The sequence below is a fragment of the Mastigoproctus giganteus genome, chromosome 4, assembly GCF_048544385.1.
Source record: "Mastigoproctus giganteus isolate SK-2022 chromosome 4, ASM4854438v1, whole genome shotgun sequence".
Lineage (NCBI taxonomy): Eukaryota > Metazoa > Arthropoda > Arachnida > Uropygi > Thelyphonidae > Mastigoproctus > Mastigoproctus giganteus.
In genome coordinates, this window is record NC_143578.1 from 93262463 (window position 1) to 93283770 (window position 21308).

The window sequence follows — 21308 nt, forward strand, 5'->3', positions numbered from 1 at the left end:
AGACTGTGTCCAACAAAGTTTTTAAGCTATCGAAATTTTAATTTTTATGGGATAAAATTTTAAACAAGAATTTACAAGATGAGCAATAAAAAAGCTATATGGATAGGATAGAATAAAGCTAAAGGAACAGGGAAAAAATTGAAAAAGAAGCAGCTAAATGTCAGCACTTAGACACCTTCTTTTGTCCTACTAAAGTCACAGAAGAAGAAATCAGCAGGAATGAAGGAGAGAAAGATATACAAACTGCAGTTTACGCCAATCACATTGATGAAAGTATTTCAACAAATTCTGTGATAAAAATGACAGTAACAGTGTCGACATTCAGGATTATACTCTGGTAAGAAGTGATGAAAAAAATTAAACAGATGTACCGCTATCAATAGCCGATATTGATATTTCTCATGCAGAGCATCAATTAGAAACTTCAGTATTTTCTTATTGATATTGAAGTAGGTTATCTGACAGACTCATTTGTTTTGTGATAAACCAATCACACCGTCTCTTGTGCAAGTACCTTTAAATGCAGGTCCTTGCCAGCCAGGTCTCAAGGACAATTTTCCAAAGCAGCTAGTCGCCATTTCGCACCACAGTGGTATCAAAAAAAGAATAAGAAAAGTGACCATGAAAGTGCCAGGCAGTGGCTTATCTATTCATCAAGAGCCAATGCTATGTTTTGTTTTTATTGCTGGTTGTTTACGAACTCCTCAAATAGGTTGGATCCTTGGGGTAACCTAAAAGTTGGTTGTAAAAATTTTGCCAAGAGAGCACACAAATTTGAAAAACATGAACAAAGTAATACACACAGAAAAGCAGAAAAGAATTTCTAACAAAATTTTGCTTATTCCGTGATCAAACTGTCTTTTCCAATCTTGTGACAGCAGAGAAGAAAGAAATAAAAAAGAACAGACTGATTTTAACAAGTATCATCGATGCAGTTCTGTTTTTGGCAAAATAAGGCTTAGCGTATTGTGGTTATCACGAATACAGGGGCTTGGGTGGCCCAAGTGCAAATGAGGGAAATTTCTTAGAGCTCATCAAGCTACTAGCTAAACATGACACATCATTTAGTCAGTATATGTTACAAAGTGAATGAAACGCAACATATTTGAGCCCAAATATACAAAATGATTTGATACTCTCTGTCTGGCAGCTGAGCTCACAAAACTGATAGTGAATGAAGTCCAAGTTGCCAAATACTTTTCTGTTATAGTTGACACAACCATTGATGTAAGCACGATTTATCAGTTTTCCCTATCACTTTGATGTGTGACAGAAACAGGTGATATTGTGGAGCACTTTGTTCTATTTCTTGAACTGCCTAGGGCAAGTGCTGAAGACTTCTTTAGTGTTTTTCTTGCTACTTTAAACAAGCTAGGGCTACCAATCACAATGTGTTATGGCCAGGCACCAAGGAAATTGAGCAGGAAGTCAGTGAAGTTACTTCAAATTGTGAGATAGCTTCCACATACAAATTCCAAGGGGACGAAAGAGAAAGAGATTCCATTATGAAATTGCCGAAGACAACAGAATATCTGATAGTAGAAAATTTTTTATAGTAGAATTTTATTTTATGTCTTTGGATATAGTAATCAGCAGTACACAGGAGAGGTTCAAAAATTTCCTTGATATGGCTTCGAATTTTAGTGTACTGGATCCTAAGCATGTCAGTGATGAGGGTAATGTCAGCAGGTTACAATTTCTAGCAAATGAATATGCCAATGTCCTTGATGACCAAAGTGAAATTATTCAGGATTACTTTTCCTTTAGAGCCCTGATGATGAGTAGTGAAACAAATTTTGGAGAACTTACCATCACAACAGTGTTGAAATTTATGATTACCAATGGTTTAATCTCAAGTTATCCAAATATAACCACACTATATCAAATATTTTATACCATATCCATAAGCACTGCTTCTACAGAAAGATCTTTTAGATGTCTAAAACTGATTAAGAATTACACTCTTCTATGACAGAAGACAGACTCTCAGGACTAGCAGTCCTTTCCATTGAAAAGGAATTAGGAAAAAGGAAATGACCTACAGCAACACGGTAGATCATTTCTCGGCATTGAAACCAAGACGTAAGAAATTTCTCTAAGACTTAAGACTGTAACTTTTAACTGACAATTTGTTCGACTGTATAACATATTATGAGCCAAGACTATTTTTTTAATTAATTATTTTATTTTTTGCTCTTCAATATAACAACGGGGAAATTTCTCAAACAAACATAAATTTATGTATATGTATGTGTTTTGTTAGCCTTAATTAAAGCATATTTTTGTGTTGAATAAAGCGACATTATATATATTATAACTTAAATAGATGTGCTCTTGAAAATGCATATGGTCTTAAAAAAGTGTTGTTGATGTGAAATGGCTCTGAAGTAATCCCTTGACCTTATGATGTCACCTTGGCTCCCCCTCAATGAAAAACCTGGGTATGCCACTGGGCACATGTACCACCTTTTAGTGAAAGGAATCATACATTGAATAATTAGGATAGCTGAGATGAGCAGTGGTTGAATCAACTGATAATTGAGTTTCTGTCAGGAAAAAGTACATGGGGTTTAGCAGAATGTAAGTGGAAATGGACATCATTAAGATTTGAACTGAGACCACATATATTTGTGAAATGAACGAGGAAGTTTGTGGGAGGTTTAGATCTTTTCGCAGGTAAGTTTGTTCTATAAGTTTGATTATTCATGATGTATTCAGTAGTAAGAAAAGGTGGAGAGATCATGTTGTAGGAAGTAATGAAACTGTTGGATATGGTGTACATATAGCAAGAATGTTAGCATTAGCAGTGGCAGATGATGCAAGAAAGCAAGCTTATGCACAAAAAAAAAAAAAAAAAAAAAGCAAGTAAAGGCAAACTTCAGCACATCTATTCTGCAACCGTCCTTCCTAAATTTCAATTTGTGCCTCCTCATGTATGTGTGGTCTGAACAAGAGGAACAATCCCATCAGTCAGTGGCATATCCAGGTATCATCATGAGGGGGAACATGGCGACTAGGTGTTTGAATGTTTTTTTTTACACTTATACATGCACATGTTTTATTGATTATTATCTTTATTTGAATATTAGGAAAGCATGTGAGTAATAATACGTATTAACAATAATATATTATTTCCGAACATTTGGCAATAGAACACATGGAACAAACAAATTTATGAAATACACTTGTATATAAGAAAATTATAAAAGGAAACAATAATAGAAGTACGTGTGGAGGCAGATTTACAGTGAAGCTTAAGCTTCAGAGCCCCTTACTTGCACGGGCCTTTTCAAGGCCCTGGGAGGGTCCCTAGCAATATGTTCCCATGGTCATATGTTTTTGTAAGATTTGCATGAGTAAAATATTTTAACCACTGCTGTCTCTTTCCGTTCCGACTTCCCCCTCCATCACACTGTCGTATTGGGTGGCGTTAGATTCATGGGCCCCGGCAGGATATTTTGCAAGATGGTGTATGTGGAAATAAATTTTTGTTCACCAAATTTTAGGGAAAAAATGCAATATTTTAATTAAGTCAAGTTTGATTGATTGACGTGCACAGCTGAACAAACGTTTCGTAATTGGTGGGAGAAAGGACTTGTATCGTTTTAATGTTTCAATAAATTAATAAAAATATTAAAAATTGTGTATTAGTTCAATATCCAAAGGTGCCACACTTGCGCCACCTTTGGACTTTGAATGTCCGTGGTGCACTTTGCACCACTTGTACTATGTTGCCGGCGCCCGTGGTTTGAGTGACCATCAGCTTTAAAAAAATACAAAGAAATTTTGCAATCTTTTTCTTAAGGACAGCACCACAAAACCTCCATCCCCCCCTATGAAAAATGCTGTGCTGCTTTCTGCCATTGCACGTTCTGTATTGCCAATTTTCTTGAACAGCAGTACTCTGATGCTGAAAACTAAAGTCTCTTTGGCTTTCTTGTGATTCATTTATATTATGACACCTTTCAGTATCACTTAATTGGCTGTCAGCGTGCATTTACAATATTTACAAAAACATTTTAAATAATCATCTTCTAATTTGCAGAGCCAGTTGTTAGATTTAACATCTTTGAGCCATTGATCGCGAAAGTGTTGACTATATATTTTGCTCATTTTCAAAAGGGGACAAAATTACACACTATAGTTTAATCTGAAAATTCATAAGCAAAAAAAAAATTTGTTACCTATTCAAAGTAATGGAATCATCACAAACGAAAAAGGGCAAATTTTCATCAGCACTCTGTTAAAACTATTGTTTCCTACTCTCATTTCCCTAGTTTCTCCGTATTAGGAAAATTAGACCATCGAATTTCAAAGAAAGAAAGTTGAAGATTTCTGAGTGATTGATGGAAATTCATATCATAATATTTTTCTCTGATCTGTAAATGATCCAGCAACGAATTTTCAATTAAAAAAAATTTACTGACATCAGAGTAATAAAATTATAAACCATTCTCTCAATTTGAGACATCATGGACCATTCATAATTTGTGAATGTAAATTTACAAAAACTAGAATTAGACAGTATGAACCAGAGCTGTAATGCTCAATACTTCTACGTTGATATCAGTATTTGTAAAATACTGATATCAAAATTATCAATATAGTATGTAGAACACTTTTGTATGATACTTTCAGGAAATTAAAATGAAAAAATCGAAAAACTTACATTAGAGTAACAAATAATTTTAAAAATAATTAAAAATCAATTTAACACAATTAAAAATCAATTTAACGCAATTAAAAATAAGAAAATTAATTAAAAGAATTTAACGAAAAAAATTGCAAAACTATTTTCCTTCCTGAAGCTGACAATGCTTTCCGACCATATGTCGTGATCACAGGAATGAAAATTACCAAATAGGATTATTTGTCTTCACGCATGCACGTAAAAGCCCACGAATCGGAGATGAGATATGGCCGACGAACATTAACAGAATTTTTGTGTAATTTAATTTCTACGGTTTCTGCAATTAATAGTTGCGTGTAGTTACGTTGGACACTAAGTATTTTGGCCTCATTAAATAAAAAAGTGTGTTTTTCGTTAACAGCGTGAAAGGCTAATTCTGATGCTGCTGAACGAGAAGCACGAACTGAGGCCGCATGTTGATTACCACAAATATTCAGGGGAAAACGCGTCGAACCCTGGTAAGACGAGTCTCAATCACCACAAGAAATGTTGTATACCAGGCAAAATTACATTAAATTAACACTAAAGTACTCGGCCCAAAGTTACCATATTTCATTTCTAAAATATTGCCTTCAAAACAACATCGTTCCAAAGTTTGCTAGGGTAAATTTAAATCAAAAAATTTCGGGCATAAAACGACTAGCACGTGCCACATAGTGTAATAAATAAAAATAAATAAATAAATTTTCTGTTTATACTCCGGGACGACCAAACAGTCAGAGGAGTTCACAAGATAGACAGAATACAAGAAACAGCACCGTATTCAGCAGTCACGGTTTGAACCCCGGTCACTCAAGACACGTGTACTTATGCACCCGCGCGCCTGACCACTAGGCTACGGCAGCCTAATATCGTTAAACATGCCTTAAAATCTCGATATACTAATAAACAAAAATACTTTTACCAGGTTAGGAAGCTTCGCGATAAATTAAAAAATTATCTACATCCTAACAATTGGTCTGTATTGAAGACCTCCACAGATTTGTGACGGGAAGCACAGGCCTCAGATATAAAAAACAGACACATTAACAAATTACAAACATTATCGGGAGGGTCAAGACATGTTCATATGAATTCTAACACATTGTTGCAGGCTTGCGACCAAGTGCATACAAGTTGGGTGACGATTCCCCCCTGCATACACACAATGTGCTACCACAGACTACGTCAGCTAGTTCGCGAACACCCACTCACCCAGCATTCAATGAACCGACATATCAGCAGGTTACAAATCTTTCCTCTTATACGCTATCGCAGGACTAGATTTCACTTTTATCCAAAGGATTAAATTATAATTTACCGCCTCAAAAACTACCTAAAAAAACAGTGTGTAATTGATATTGAATTTGGACTTCGTAAAGTTCCACAAAAAGATTTATTTATTCAACAAGTTAATCAAGTGGTGAATAACATAAAAGAAATGCGACTTCCTAAATTGAATACACATGACAGTTCAACTTGAAATTCGGGAAAATAAGGATGTTATTATAGAGAGGGCAGATAAAGGAGATACAATGGTAATACTCAAACCTGATTTATATTAATAAGTTAGAATCAGTTGTTTCAGATACCTCCACATATCTTGAAGTAGACCCGGCACTATTTGCCAGTTTAGTCAATCAATACAATAAAACGTTAACCACATATCGAAAAAACGACTACATTACTATGACTCAGTTTAAGGAATTGAAGGCCAGAACATACAATATTCCTGCACTTTTCGTTTAGTTAAAATTACACAAGGCTGGATTTCCTATTCGGCCTATTGTTTCCTACAGAAACTCAGCATTTTCATCCTTAGCCACACATGTATATAGCATTATAAAACCCTTTAGACAGGCGATACAACTTGGGATTAAAAACTACAATACATTATTTAATAATCTTAAAGACTATACTTGGCGACAACGACAATTTATTCTCACTAGATGTTACCCCATTATATACGAATGTAAATGTTGAATACACATTAGATATTATTTGGGATATGTTAAATAATATCTTGGTACTGATTAATTATATGAAGTGTTCTATTAAGGAAATTTTTCACTTAATTAGACTGCTAGTTGAGGCCAAATATATCACCTTTTGAGACAAAGTGTACAAACAAATTTTTGGTTTGCCAATGGGATTGAGCCTGAGCGGCTTAATATCGGAGATCTATCTCTCAGTGATTAAGTATATACACATGACACCTTTTCGACCCCGTATCACATACTATGAGAGGTATTTAGACAATGTTCTAGTTATTACTGATAGTAGTACTATCCAAGACATTTTACATTTATTTAATAGTATTCATTCTAGGCTCAAATTTACATTGGAAAGGGAGGATATGGATACAAAGTCATTAAATTTTCTAAATTTCATGCCTACTCGGGACTCGGATAAAATCCAATTTAACATCCATCGAAAACCTACAAACAACAGTATGCTTCTACATTATAACAGCTATCACCCGTTCACCTACAAAAGATCGATTATCTTTAATCAATTTCTAAATGCCTACAAATATTCAACGACAGAATCTGCTTTGGACTCAGAAATACAAATATTAACCAGAAGATTCTTAAACAGTGGTCATCCCCTTGCTACAATAAGCCGAATTAGAGTACAAGCCAAGGATAGGATACAAAATACTGCACCTGCCAACAATAGTAATATCAAAAAATACTTTATTTCTGTCCCATATGTTGAACAGTTGTACAAACAGCTTAACAGATTCTTTAAAGATACCGAATTTAAAATTGTGGCCAAGCCAATACGGAAATTACACACTGTACTGAACAGTCGCTCAGTCCTTTCCTCATTCGCAACACAAATTAATGACCTGGTATACAACATTTCTTGTGATGATTGCGACTCGTCTTACCAGGGATCAATGCGTTTTCCTTTGAATATTCATGTTAATCAACATGCGGCCTCCTTTCATGCCGTTAACGAAAAACATATCTCTATGCAGAGGAAAAAAAAGTATCTCTATGCAGAGGGCTCTGGAGCAAGTTCCAAGGCTCGTACTGAAGAGAAATTTGGATAACAGGTACAATAAAGAATGCGCTCGCCATTTATTGGGGAAAAAAAATGAGTTACAAAACTTGTCACTTTATGGCTCTGTGTCACTGTATGGCCCGTAACTATCTTATTATGATTATGCAAATAACTTATTTTTTGCATAATCATAAGTTATTACCACAGCGACACTACTCAGCTCTACTGTACTGTATAAATGCAAAGCAGTCTCTTCAAAATCATACAGTAGATGTTTGCCTGCACTACAGCAGCAATGCCAATAACGTTGCAGGAAAAGGTGCTATTAGTGAAGCTATACTATCAGAACACCAATGCAGCTGCAGCTGTCAGAGAATTCCGGTGTAGACCTATGACTGTTTGTGCTGTCTGCAAAATAATTGCAAAATTTGGAGCAACAGGACATCTTGGTGTTCAGCCAGGTAGAGGTCGAAAACAAGTAGACTCCTCTCGTGTTGACGATGTGGCTATGGCTGTCGTGGATTTATCAAGTCAATCTTCAAGTGGTGACACAAGTGTGTCAGCTGTGAAGTGGACATGACGTATTCCACTGTAAGGCTAGTAATGCGTTATGTGTTGCAGTACTAACCTTACAAGATGCACATGCTACAGCAGCTAAAGCATGGTGATGCAGTTATTCTTTTCACATACGCACTTCAGTTTCTGGCACGAATGACAGTGGATATCACTTGGCCATGGAACACCCTTTGGAGTAATGACGCCCACTTCTGCTTAAATGGACAAGTGAATACGCACAACTGTTGCATTTGGGCAACAAGTTATCCAAGAGGTCTCGTTGCATTCTCCAAAAGTGACAGTGTGATGTGGGTTTACGGCCACATTCATGATTGGGCCATATTTTTTTGAAGGTAACACCGACTGGACCCCATTCCATTTCTGTCACTGGACAGCGATATTATGAAGTGTTGGCTAATTTCGCAATACCAGAGCTGCAGCAACGTGGATGCCTTCAGGATACCATATTTATGCAAGATGAATATCCACTGTTGTGTCTAAAGATTGCTAAGGCAACACTTTACAGATAAATGGGTCATCTGCCATTGTTTCCAGATATTTTGGCCACCCCGATCACCGGACCTCACCCCATGCGACTTCTGGTTGTGGGGTTTTTTGAAGAACCAGGTGTATCGGGAAGGATGTCAAACTCTGGCTGATCTGAAGGACAGCATTAGACGTCATGTGCTGGCTATTCCAGTTGACATGTTATACGTTCTGCTTATACTTTGACATTCTATACGTTCTGTACAAATCGCAAATCTGCCCTACCATGGAATATTGTTCCCACATCTGGGGAGTTGCCTCCAAAACCTCTCTCAGGCTTCTAGATTCCATTCAGAAGAGGGCATTTAGGTTAATTAATGACTCATCTCTAACAGAGTCTCTCCACTTGCTGTCTCATAGACTTACTGTTTCTGCTGCATGCCTTTTCTACAGATACTTCCATGGGCACTGTTTTTATGAATTGGCTTCTATAATTCCCACTCTTTCTTTCAAAACAGTCCGAACACGTGCCGCCCACCAGCCAAATCCATTTACTGTCCAACTTACCTGGTCTTGGCGCATTATAGCCTTATTTGCTAATGCGCCAATAAAATCCAAAGCAAACCAAACCAAACCATCCAACTTCAAACTTATAGAACCAACTTTTCATCTTCCTTGTTTATTCATTCAACTGCCGTTTTCAAGAACAACCTTCCTTTATACGTATTTCCTGAAAATTACAGTCTACAGAAGTTCAAGTCTGTCAACAAATATCTTCTTTTGTCTTCTCAACCTCCAACCCAAGCACGGCACTAAGTATTATAGGTTCTAATACTTCTCGTGTTTGGGGTTTTTCATAAAAAAAAAAACCATCCCTTTATTCATAGCAACAACTTTCTCTTAATGCCACACTGCTCCAGTTCGTACAGCAGTCTTTTATGTGCAACAGTATTAAAAGCTTTCCTGAAATACAAATATATGATATCAAAATTATTTTTTGCATCTAATTCCTTTATGACCACATTGTAGTATTCAATGAAATTGATCAGCCAAGATTTCCCCTTAACAAACCCATTCTGTGTCTGAAATATAACTGCAGTCTTGTCTAGATGTTCCTGCATTTCTTCTTTAACCATTGACTCCATTATTTTCACTGGAGCAAAAGTCAAACTAATAGGTCTGTGATTACTTGTCAACCTTTGAACTCCCTTTGTGAATTGGGATTAAATTCATATACATTCACACTGGGGATTCATCTCCAGTTTGTGGTAACTTCTGGAATCCCCCGAATCCAACAGTGCTCTCATAATTATGGCTAAATATTTGCTTACTTCCTTTGCTGCCTTCCTTAATATAATTGGATAGATCTCATCCACTCTAGGTGTCTTTCTTATATTTAACTTCAACAATTTCTCTTCCACCTTCCTCTCAATTATTGCAAAATCATTTAGCTCTCTGTTAGAGTTTGATAAACGTCTGACATCTTCTTTCTAAAGAATTCCTTGTGTATGAATGTTTATGCAAAATACTCATTCAGTTTGTCAGCAACCTGAGCAATATATTGTTTACGTAAGTAAAGAAATCATTGCTATTTTTATTTGCATCCTTTGCCAGCGATTTCTTGTAATCTGCCTTTGTTTGCCTAATCTCATTTGTGACTTGGTTACAGACCAGCTTAGATCTATCATAGGCTTCTGTGTTACATGTTAATTTATATGTATCCCATGCATTTTTCTTCTCTGCCACAAGTCTCATCAGTTCATCTGACATCCATTTAGGCCTAAACCTTGAACATATTTCTTAATTGGTATGAAAAGCCTAGTAGCTTCCATGATTAATTCCTTGAATGCTTCCCTTTAGAATTTGCTGTTGGTAACATCATCAGTTGGTCCCACTGTACAGAATTTAAAAACTGTCTGAGACCACTGTAGTCACCTTTCTGAAAGCAAAAACCCTTCCCTTTACCCCTGATGGTAATTATATCTTTAAGTAAATCCCACATTAGTACACTGTGATCACTGCCCACTGGTGGTTCCTTTATCTGCAAATTCTTAATGCATGAATAATCACTGCTGATAACCAGATCAAGAGTATTATCCTCTCTGGTTGCTTCTTGAACATGCTGCTGCAGAAAACAATGTTGAAGGAACCACCTAGTGGTTCCTTTATTTGCAAATTCTTAATGCATGAATAATCAATGCTGATAATCAGATTAAGAGTATTACTCTCTGTTGTTGCCTCTGTGACATGCTGCTATAGAAAACAATCATCCAATAAATCCACAAAAGTCTTTCTAGTCTTGAGAGTGACCAACCCACAAGTTCTAGTCAATATCTGGAAAGTTAATATCCAGCCTCTTGACATAACGTGGCCTTGACAGCACTTCCCACATTGCCACTACTCAGACTCCCTTCAGTCATTAGTTGGCGAAGTAACGGCAGCTCTATTATACACTAGCTGATTCGGAAGCCTCCTAGAGTTACACTAGGTTCAGTCTTGTGGACTATCTAGTGGCCGGCCTGCCTGCCAACACCATTTTAGAGCCGGATTGTATGAAAGATTGTATGTTGTAGTGACATCCATCATAACCTCAAAAGACATTAATCATACTGCATGATGGAAGAGATGGGGTGGGGTTGCTGGGGCTTTTCTTTGCAGACTAAACATGGGTTCCATCACTTCAAGCCTCCAATAAGTAAAGTGGTGGTGTTGCACCAGTTGATGAGAGTCATCTACCTCCTATATGTAATCAAGGAATACTGCTGGTTCCAAAGATTTCTGCTCATATTGTATTTCTTAAATTATGTTATATGTTTCACTATGACATATAGTTGAAAGCATTATCCTTTTGTATTTAGTCAAAGGCACTGTTCATTTCATTAGATGCCAATATCATTTAAAGAATATATTTGGCAAATTTGCCAAACCATTTTGATCATAATGGTTCAGATTAAGTGAAGTCATTTATGATGAAATTGTTGGATAAAATATCATTTAAAAAAATTTTTTTGTTTAAAATATCTTCTGAATGGATTATTATTTTTAATTTTTTTTTTCTTTCTCTCTCTTTCTTTTAGATGCAAGTGCACTTTTTTTGTCAGCTGGAAGTTTTCTGGCACCATATGAATATTTAAGCCAAAAGGAAACAAAACAAATGGTGCAGAGTTATATGGCATATCTTAGTGACACTACCAAGTTAATTGCCAATCCTGGACTTAAAGTAAGCATTTTAACAAAAATATTTTGTTAAAATATAGCTAGAAGGATTTTAAAATAGTTGATATTTAATATTGCAAAAGCTATATAATCTTGTTAACATATGAAAAAGAACCTGTAACTATATATCTATCTGTCCATTTGAAATCATTGAAATTAGTTTGTCATTTTAAAGATAAGACACTGTTAAGTGTCTTATCTAACGAAAAATGAATAACAAGTGCTTAAAAAATGGTACTCACCTTGTATAAATCTGCAATAAATTTATTGGTAGATGGTGGTTAAATTTAGGTTGGAAGGTGCATTTAGGTTGCAAAGTGCATCTATAAAATGACAGTGTCTATAATAGCTAAGATACTTAACAGTGTCTGTATATGACACTGTTAAGTGTCTTAGCTATTAAATGGCAGACTAACCTTTCAGTGAATCTATTTCTTTCAATATCTGGGCAGCTTATGTTGTAACTTTTCTGTTTTCTAGTGTAAGGACTAAGACCATTGCATTATTCACCCAAGTGCTTTTTTCCAGAATTCTTTAACTTTTTTTTTTTTCCCCTAATGACTTGAATAGGGCTTGTACCCCTATTTATATTATCAACTCATGCCCTTTAGTAATGTTGTTGAACTAATACATTAATTGAAATGGATTTTTAATTAAAATTGAATCAGATTATTTTTATTGTATGCAATATATTCTCTTTTATAATTCTTTCAATTCAGAGTGGTGTTCGCAATGATGTCCTTGCAGTTGGTCGCATTACTCCAGAATGGAAAAAAGTGGTTCAGAATAGTGAGTTCTCAAAATATATTGTAAGGAGGTATGTTGATTAGCATATATGATGGAAATGTTTTATAATATTAACATTATTATATTTATAATATTTGTTTATGTAAGAACTGAAGGTCATCGGGCAGGAAATGAAATAAAGTAGGAACACACTTTCGCATAAAGATGACTCAGGTTTTTAAACTGGAAAATTATATTTAAAGAAAAAGGTTTAAATAACTTTCATTCTTCTAAAATATACATGCTCCTCAGAGTCAATTGAACTGTAACAATACTATCACTAACCTCTTTCCCTTACCACTAGTCATCTCATAACATGCACACACGCACCCCTTTTATATGGACTTAATCATAATACCAAAAGTGATCCAGTTTTTTTCAGACAGCTTTTCGTGAGATGCATAATCCAAAAATCTTCTCATAAGCCTCTATCTTTGTTAGATTTACAGTGTCAGTTTTGTGCTGTTCTGACTAGAAGCTGAAATTTGTTTGTTTAGTTTACAATACTTTTGGGATTACTATATAAACATTTTTTCATTTTGTACTGCGTTACTGTTTGCTAGGGAGGGACTCGAGGCTCAACTGAAGCAACCTCGACTGTCATGCTACATTTGCCATTTGAGTGAGCTTTCATCCCAGGTCGCCACCCATGTTTTCACCCATATGCAACTTAGTTCTCAGTAGCATTTCTTCTTCTGCCAATCTAGTAGGTTATTTCAACACAAGACCAATTGGTCAACTTAATAGACAAAAACAATAAATTTTTCAGCAATTTCGACCATTTTGCCTCGCAGTGGGGACAGGCCATCACACCCCATGAGGTCATGAGGCCCAACTGAAGCAACCTCGACTGTCATGCTACGGAGGGAACACTAGTATATTATTGTTAATGGAAAAAAAAAAAATGAATAAATAAAATGGTAACCATGCAAATGAATAATTAGCATTAGCAGCCATAATGGTGCAAGGAAGTCTTAGGCTCTTGATATGCCAACCAAAAATAAATAAATAAATAAATGATTAAAAAATATAATAGCTAAATAATAAAATAAAATACCTATTTCACTCCCTCCTCACATAGGTGTCTATCCAACTGATTTCTGTATTCCCCCAGACTGTCAGCATTAGTCACCCATGGAAGTAACTTATTCCAGTAATTAATAACTCACTGACTTAACACACACACACACACACACACACACACACACACACACACACCCCTTCCTATAATCCAGCCTCTTTCCTTGTAATTTGAATTAATGGCCCCTATTTCTGGTATCATTTTTGACAGTGAAAATTTCACTTTCATCTCTTAAAGCCTCATACACCTCAATCAAGTCTCTTCTAAGGTGCCTAGTTTCCAAGCTTTTTAGCCCACATGTACAAAGTCTTTCCTCATGTGGATGCCTGTCTAGCAATCTTACCAGGTGAGTTGTTTGTCTTTCGACAATTTCAAGAAGCTTAATGTCTGTTTTTTTTTTTATGCGCTGTCTGTATACTTGAACACAGTATTCCAATTATGGTCTTACTATTGCATTATACAGTGTGATTATGACCTGCCTATCTTTCAAGGCAAATTGTTTTATTTGATAAATCATTGATAGGACATCATGGGCCTTGCTGCTTGTCTGCATTTCTTGGAGAACTTCATGTCTGACCATATCATAACTCCCAAATCCCTTTCTTCCTTCCTGCTGTCTTTAGTTCAGCCCTACCAAATATATAAGATATTTTAGATGTTGCTTTTCCTCTTCTAAATGTAAGACCTTGCATTTGGCAGCATTAAAACATAGCTGCCACTTTCTGACCATCCCTAAAGTCTACCTAAGTGATCCTGAAAAATCTCTGCTTGGTTCTGACCTTACTAATCTTGACGTTATGCTATCTACAGGGCTGGCGGAAGCAGGTGTGCGGGTTGTGCACCGCACAAAGGTGCCAGTTAAAGAGGAGCACCAAATTGGGTTTTAAATAATAATAATAATAAAATGAAAATATATAAAAAATATAAGTACAGTCAGTCGTTGTATAGCACGATAGTTGTGTTCCTAGAAACCCTTGTGCAATATAAACAACTGGCCCTATGGGAAAAATAGGGTTAGTTGCCGACCACCCAAGATTGAACACACGTTTGTAATCAAAACATTACCAAACACAATAAATTATCGTAATAAAATACTTACGTATTTTATTACGATAATTTATTGTGTTTGGTAATGTTTTGTTTACGTAATAAAATATTGCTAATGCTTTTGTTTCTATCGTAAGCAAACTTGTTTTTTGTTTGATTTTCTATCCAAACAGATGACAGCCGTTCCATCTCTTCCAGTTCTTTGTGTCTTGATCTAATGGATTTTAATTACACTTTGAGTTGTTCCTGCTATGAAAGTTGTTTTTATTTTCTCTGCATTCTTTGTAATTCTCGGCGTTGCCTCATTTAGCCCTGTAGCCTGTGCAATATCACATGGTCTTTCATTTCACTCAAAGCATTTCACAATTTCATATTTTTTCTCTATCGACAGAGGCGGACTGGCTATAAGCCTTACCAGGGAAACCACGGTGTGTTGGAGGCTGGTGTGATTTTGGTCATAAACGCTAGTATGAGGCCACTACAAATTTTCCCGGGTAAGAATTTTTGATCCAGTCTGCCTCTGTTTATCGATATTGCTTTTCTTTTTCCCTCTGAATCTGTAGTGTCTTTACCAGGACGCTTCCTTTTCACACCTTTATGTATTTTACTCATTTTTAGGGAATAAAGCACAATTACAAAATGAGGAGGCACGCTTGATACACATAAACAAAGCTGTGCACGTGTAGCAACTGAATAAACAACCCCGTAAAGGCAGAGACAACTCTACTTCACTAGCTCACATTTTACTAAAGCACATTTCTGGGGGTTACTACCATAAAACAATAAAAACAATTTCCAGTTGTGTTCCTGTTAGTGGAATCTGTGTGTTTGTGGAAACTCTATCTAATTGCATTTGCGATAATACCAATAACTGGAATTTTAAGTTATTATGGTGAAATGCGTTTCCCCTTCACTGATATAAAAAAACATAAATACATTTTCAGAATCTTCTCTTCATTCCTATCGTGTTGCGTTCAGTTGGGGGTGATTCTGGTCCGACTGCCATTTCTTGTAAACACAAAGGCAAATTATGCATAATCGAATTCGGTTCGTGTTATATATGATATCGTTCCCCTATTTATAAATCGTGTATGATCGAATTCATGTAAAACACATGTTATACGAGGACTGACTGTATATAAAATATAAACGTATGAAATATCTGGAATAGTTATTTATGTAATAAATATGTAAAGGAGGCGTTTTTGATAGTGCGAAGGTATACGCGTGAGGCATTAGCTGAACACGAAAAAGGTAGCATGGGATCCAAAACAGCCCTACACGTATTACATACAAAATTTTTTCTATGATCGCAATAATTGATAATAAATTTTAATTATATGCATAACTGACACGACTAATAAGAATTGGCAATTGATAGTAAGTATTTTTTGGTAACTGGTATCATAAAAATGCAAACATTTCAAATGAATTATTAGATTCTGTAATTCTTAAAAATTATATTAAATCTTGTACTAAACTTGTTTTGTATTAACAAAAAATAATAAAAAAACTTAAATCAATATAAATTGATCAGTTAAATTGTTGATATTTCATATAATTTGACATTTGTGGTGGCATATTGATTTATTTCACACACACCATTGTGTGAAATACTTTGTAGGCACTGTTATCAAAAAGTGTTTTTTACACACTAAAATGCAAGTCAAAAATGAGTACTTTATACACGGTCTTAGGAGAATTGTTATAAAATAATAATAATAAAATTATTTTTAATAATACATTAAATTAAACAATTATGTTAATTTACATTATTTATGCAATTTTATAGAATATTTACTAATTATTGGACACAGAGATTCATAGAAAAAGAATTGCAGCTTGTTATCAGCACTAATTGTTTATTTTCCGAGAACAGAAATCCGTTATCTATTTTCTATATATATAGGTCCGCAATTGTCTTAGATCCTTCCTCGACATTTCTAGTTGGTGGAGTAAAAACATAAAGCAATTTTCTTTATCAAGTTTTATTGTTTTTGTTATTTAATATTTATAGTTGTTTATGTGAATTCCTATTCATTTTCCTCATGTAAGTAAAATTTTATAATTTTTTCCGTGTCTCTCATTAGTTATAAGAATTGAAATTCAGTTCGACTCAAAATAACAAAAGAATTACTGTAGTTCTGAATATTACATAATTTTTAAATTTTGAAAATTAATTAGTGCTTTTAATATAACGAAAATTGTCAAATCAGTAACATACTTTTCAGAAATTCAGATCAATTTTCGGTATTTAAAAATTATATTTACTTTGAATGACTATAATCCCTTCGTTTTTATCTTGAGTAGCTATGAATTCTCTTGTACGAAAAAAAAATTTCAATTTCCTGCTTATTAAATAATAAACTAATTCCTATTTACCCTAAATATCTGAGAAAAATCAACAAAATTATCTGGTGCTCAAAATAAAAAACGGAAGACCACACGAGAGGAATTGTGCAACCAGTTGTCTGGTTCTTTAAGCAAGTTCTTAGAAACCTCAGAAAAAAGAAAGAAGACTGAAAAATCACCACCATGTTCTGAAAATTTTCAATCATTTGAAAATTTTCAGAACATGGTGGTGGTTTTTCAGTCTGATGATTGTTCAAACAGCACCAGAGAAAACAAGTAGAACAGAAATGCAAATACAACAGTGTACCATCAAAATCTACTACTACTCTTTAGAATCGATTAAACAAACAGAAATTGATGTCGTTTTTAAAAATTTCTCCCAATTAGAAGATCCAGGTATGTGGCCAAAATTTTTAACAACAAAACAGACTATTTAGTCGAACATCCTCCTTCTCAAATAATCAAATGGGATTTTTCAAGAGATAATTTAGAAAGGAAATTTTCCACTTCTTATTATAGTAGATTACTTCCAAATGGAGAAAACGTATTGAGATTATGGCTAGTATACTCAGTTCTAGGCACGCCTCTGTAGCCAGGTGGGAAGGAGCAGCAGTGCATAGCACACGCTTCTTGATTAGACTGGGGTTCGAGCCCATCATCACCAAATACGGAGAATGCGGAAAGGTCAGGGAATGACCACCGCATATCCCAGAGCAATATGGCCTTAGTTGCTAATGCTCCTAAAAACCAAATAACAACAACTCAGTTCTAGAGATTTGGTATTTTTTTGTATTGCAAACTTTTCGGAGATGGCAAATCTCAACTTAATAATGAATTTGGATGCAAAGATTGGCAATATTTGTCACATATTTTAAGTAAACATGAAAAAAGTGAATCTCGTGTCAAAAATAGTAGTAGTTTTTCTTAACTTTGAACGAATTTAGCAAAAAATATCACAATTGATTCTCGAGAACAGAAGTTGTACGAGACAGAAGAAAAGTACTGGTATTTGGTAATTCATGCAGTACAATTTTTAGCCCGACAAGCTATAGCTTTCCACAGATCATCTGAACAGATATATGAAAATGAAAATGGCAATTTTTTTTTGAAGTTAATAGAAACGTTTTCAAAATTTGATGCAATTATGGCAGAACATTTATGCCATATTCAAAGCTCAACTTCAAAAAACATCGCTTGTTATTTGGGACATCAAATTCAAAATGAAATTGTCAAACTACTTTCTGATGCTATTAGCCAAAATTTATTAGAAATGGTCAAAGATGCAAAATATTATTCCATTATTTTGAACACAAGCCCTGATGTAAATCGCATTGAACAAATGGCAGTTATAATCCGTTTCATACATTATAATAAAGAAGCAAGCACAAATGAAATCAGAGAAAATTTTCTAGGCTTTTGTCCTGTAGTTTAACACAACTGGACAGGGATTGTATGAATTTATTTTAAGTCATATTTATAGACTAAAATTGGACATTCAAAATCTTCGCGGACAGGGATATGATAATGCCGCTAATATGAGGGGTAAATACAACGGGCTACGGCAAAAAATGTTGAAAACTAATTCTAGAGCTTTTTATGTTCCTTGCTCAGCCCATAGTCTTAATTTAGTCGTCAATGACATTGCAAAAATTTTGCTTGAAACTGTTAGTTTCTTCAGTGTAGTTCAAGAATTTTACAGTTTCTTTTCTGTATCCATGAAGCAGTGGTGTATTTCACTTAAATATGTAAAAAAAAACTAACACTAAAACCATTATCTAATACGAGATGGGAAGGCGCCTCCGTAGCCAGGTGGGCAGGAGCAGCAGTGTGTAGCACATGCTTCTTGATTAGACCAGGGTTCAAGCCCGTGATAGCACCAAATACGGAGGATGCGGAAATGTCAGGGAATGACCACCGCATATCCTGGAGCAATATGGCCTTAGTTGCTAATGCTCCTAAAAACCAAACAACAACAACGAGATGGGAAAGTCGAATTGAAGTGATTAGACCTTCAAAATTACAGCCCAAAGAAATTGCAAATGATTCAACAAAAGATATGGACACGAGGTTTTAGGCTGACACATTAATATCAAAATTAACACCATTTAAATTTATTTGTTCTGTTATTGTGTGGCACGATTGCAGAAGTTTGCCTTTAGCCAACGGGTAGTTGATTGCTGGAACAGACTTCCATCTGTTGTTTTGGAAGTTGATAGCTTAAGTAAATTTAAGGCTGAACTAGACAAACAGTTGGAGTGACCGGATGGGTGAAATGGGAAGGGTGGGTTTTTTTTTTTTTTGGCTGATGCCGTATAAGCTTGCTTTCTTGCATCATATGCCCCAACTATATTTTGAGTAAAATTAATGTCGTTAATGAAATGCTTCGGAGTTCCGATTTTAACTTGAGATAAGCTCTTGAAAATTTTTAAATAGTTAAAGATGATTTAAACAAATTTAGAACAGATGAATCATTTGAATCTATCATAAGTTGTTCAATTCAAATCGCAGAAGACATAGATATCAAACCAATGTTTCCTGTCAATACAAGACAAAGAGGAAAGAAAAGATGTTTTGATTACAAATCAACATACGAATGCATTATAGATCCAAAATTAAATTTTTAAACTTTTTTTTTTTTTTTTTTTTTCCGGTTTTAATAGATTCTTTAATGTCATTGTGTGAGTGATATAAACTTTTAGAAGAATATAATGACATGTTTAAAGTTATATCGAAATTAAGTACACTATCGGATTGGGATGAAAGTGAAATCCTAACACATTGTAAAGATTTACAACTAAAACTAACAGATTACTCAAATAAGAGTAGTGATATGGCTGGTATATCTCTATTTGAAGAAATAAAATCTTTGCAATGTTTCTTAAAAAAAAAAAAAACATGACACCCGAGGATGTTTCGAATTTTATTTATAATAATGATTTAGTTGATTCTTTTCCAAATATTGCTATTTCTTTAAGAATATATTTGTCATTACGAAGTTTTTCAAAATTGAAGAAAATAAAAAATTATTGAAGATCCTCAATGTCTCAAGAGAGATTATCTAATTTATCAACAATTTCTATAGAAAGTGAAGAATTAGAAGAATTAGATTTAAGAATTATAATTAAAACGTTTCTAGTTTAAAGGCCAGAAAAGTTACAATATTGTATTAAAAATATGTTAGAAATATCTTTATAATCATAATATAAAAAATTATATTATTTTTCTTGTAACTGTTCATTATTTTTGTTATTAAAGCATTTATGTAGTGAAAGTTGTTGTACATATGTATGTATAAACATCTTTCCTTTTTGTCAACTTTGTGCAAACAGCTTTTCGGCACCCCTTCAATGACCTAACTGTAAATTTAAGCCCTTAAACAGTGACTATTATAGTGCTTCTGGGGTCTAAGGGCTTAAATTTACAGTTAGGTCATTGAAGGGGTGCCAAAAAGCTGTTTGCACAAAGTTGCCTTACATATCAGCACCAGCCTTGGGCATCTATCCCTTTGTTGATGTCATTTAAGAAAGTCAGACATAACATGGGCCCCTGGTACTGATCCTTGGGAATGTCAAGGATTGGGAGTTGTAATTAATGGTTATGTAAGAATAACCACTAATCATAGCCTTCCCTGCAGCTTTCCTTTGGATTCCAACCTGTTCCAGCTTATACAAGGAGGGTTCAAAAAAGATTTGTATTCGCCCAGAAGTAGACGTGATAGAATGTGGTTTTTTTTTTTTTTTTTTGTTTGTTTGTTTGTTTCTTTGATTTCTTGAAATCTTTATAGCAACCACACAAATAATGGTTTTGATCTGACAATTTTTTTTAGTTTTCAGTGCTGAATGAAGTGAAGTGGTAAAATGAATAAAGTGGAATACCGATTAGTGATTTGGTTCCTCTTTCTGCAAGGAAAACATCCAAACAATCCACAAAGAATTGGTCGCTGTTAATGGAGAAGACTGCTGAGGTTACGGTGTTGTTGCACATCTGTATAAACAATTCACATATGGAAGAACCTCAGTGATGAGGAAGAAATCCCAGGATGCCCAAAAACTGCCGTAACAGAAGATTGCTTTGCAAAAATTGAGGAATTAATCCTGGAAGATAGCC

General features: G+C 34.7%; 1 protein-coding gene across 3 annotated transcripts in view; it reads left to right on the forward strand.

Annotated features, from left to right (window-relative positions):
* The window catches only part of LOC150086917 (VWFA and cache domain-containing protein 1), a 464860-nt gene that overhangs the window by 267777 nt on the left and 175775 nt on the right, over positions 1 to 21308 (forward strand). For all 3 annotated transcript variants that reach the window (XM_090372820.1, XM_090372822.1, XM_090372821.1), the window contains exons 16-17: positions 11797 to 11939; positions 12655 to 12752. In XM_090372820.1, coding sequence (XP_090228946.1) covers positions 11797 to 11939; positions 12655 to 12752 — 241 coding nt within the window. The remainder of the gene's footprint in view (positions 1 to 11796; positions 11940 to 12654; positions 12753 to 21308) is intronic.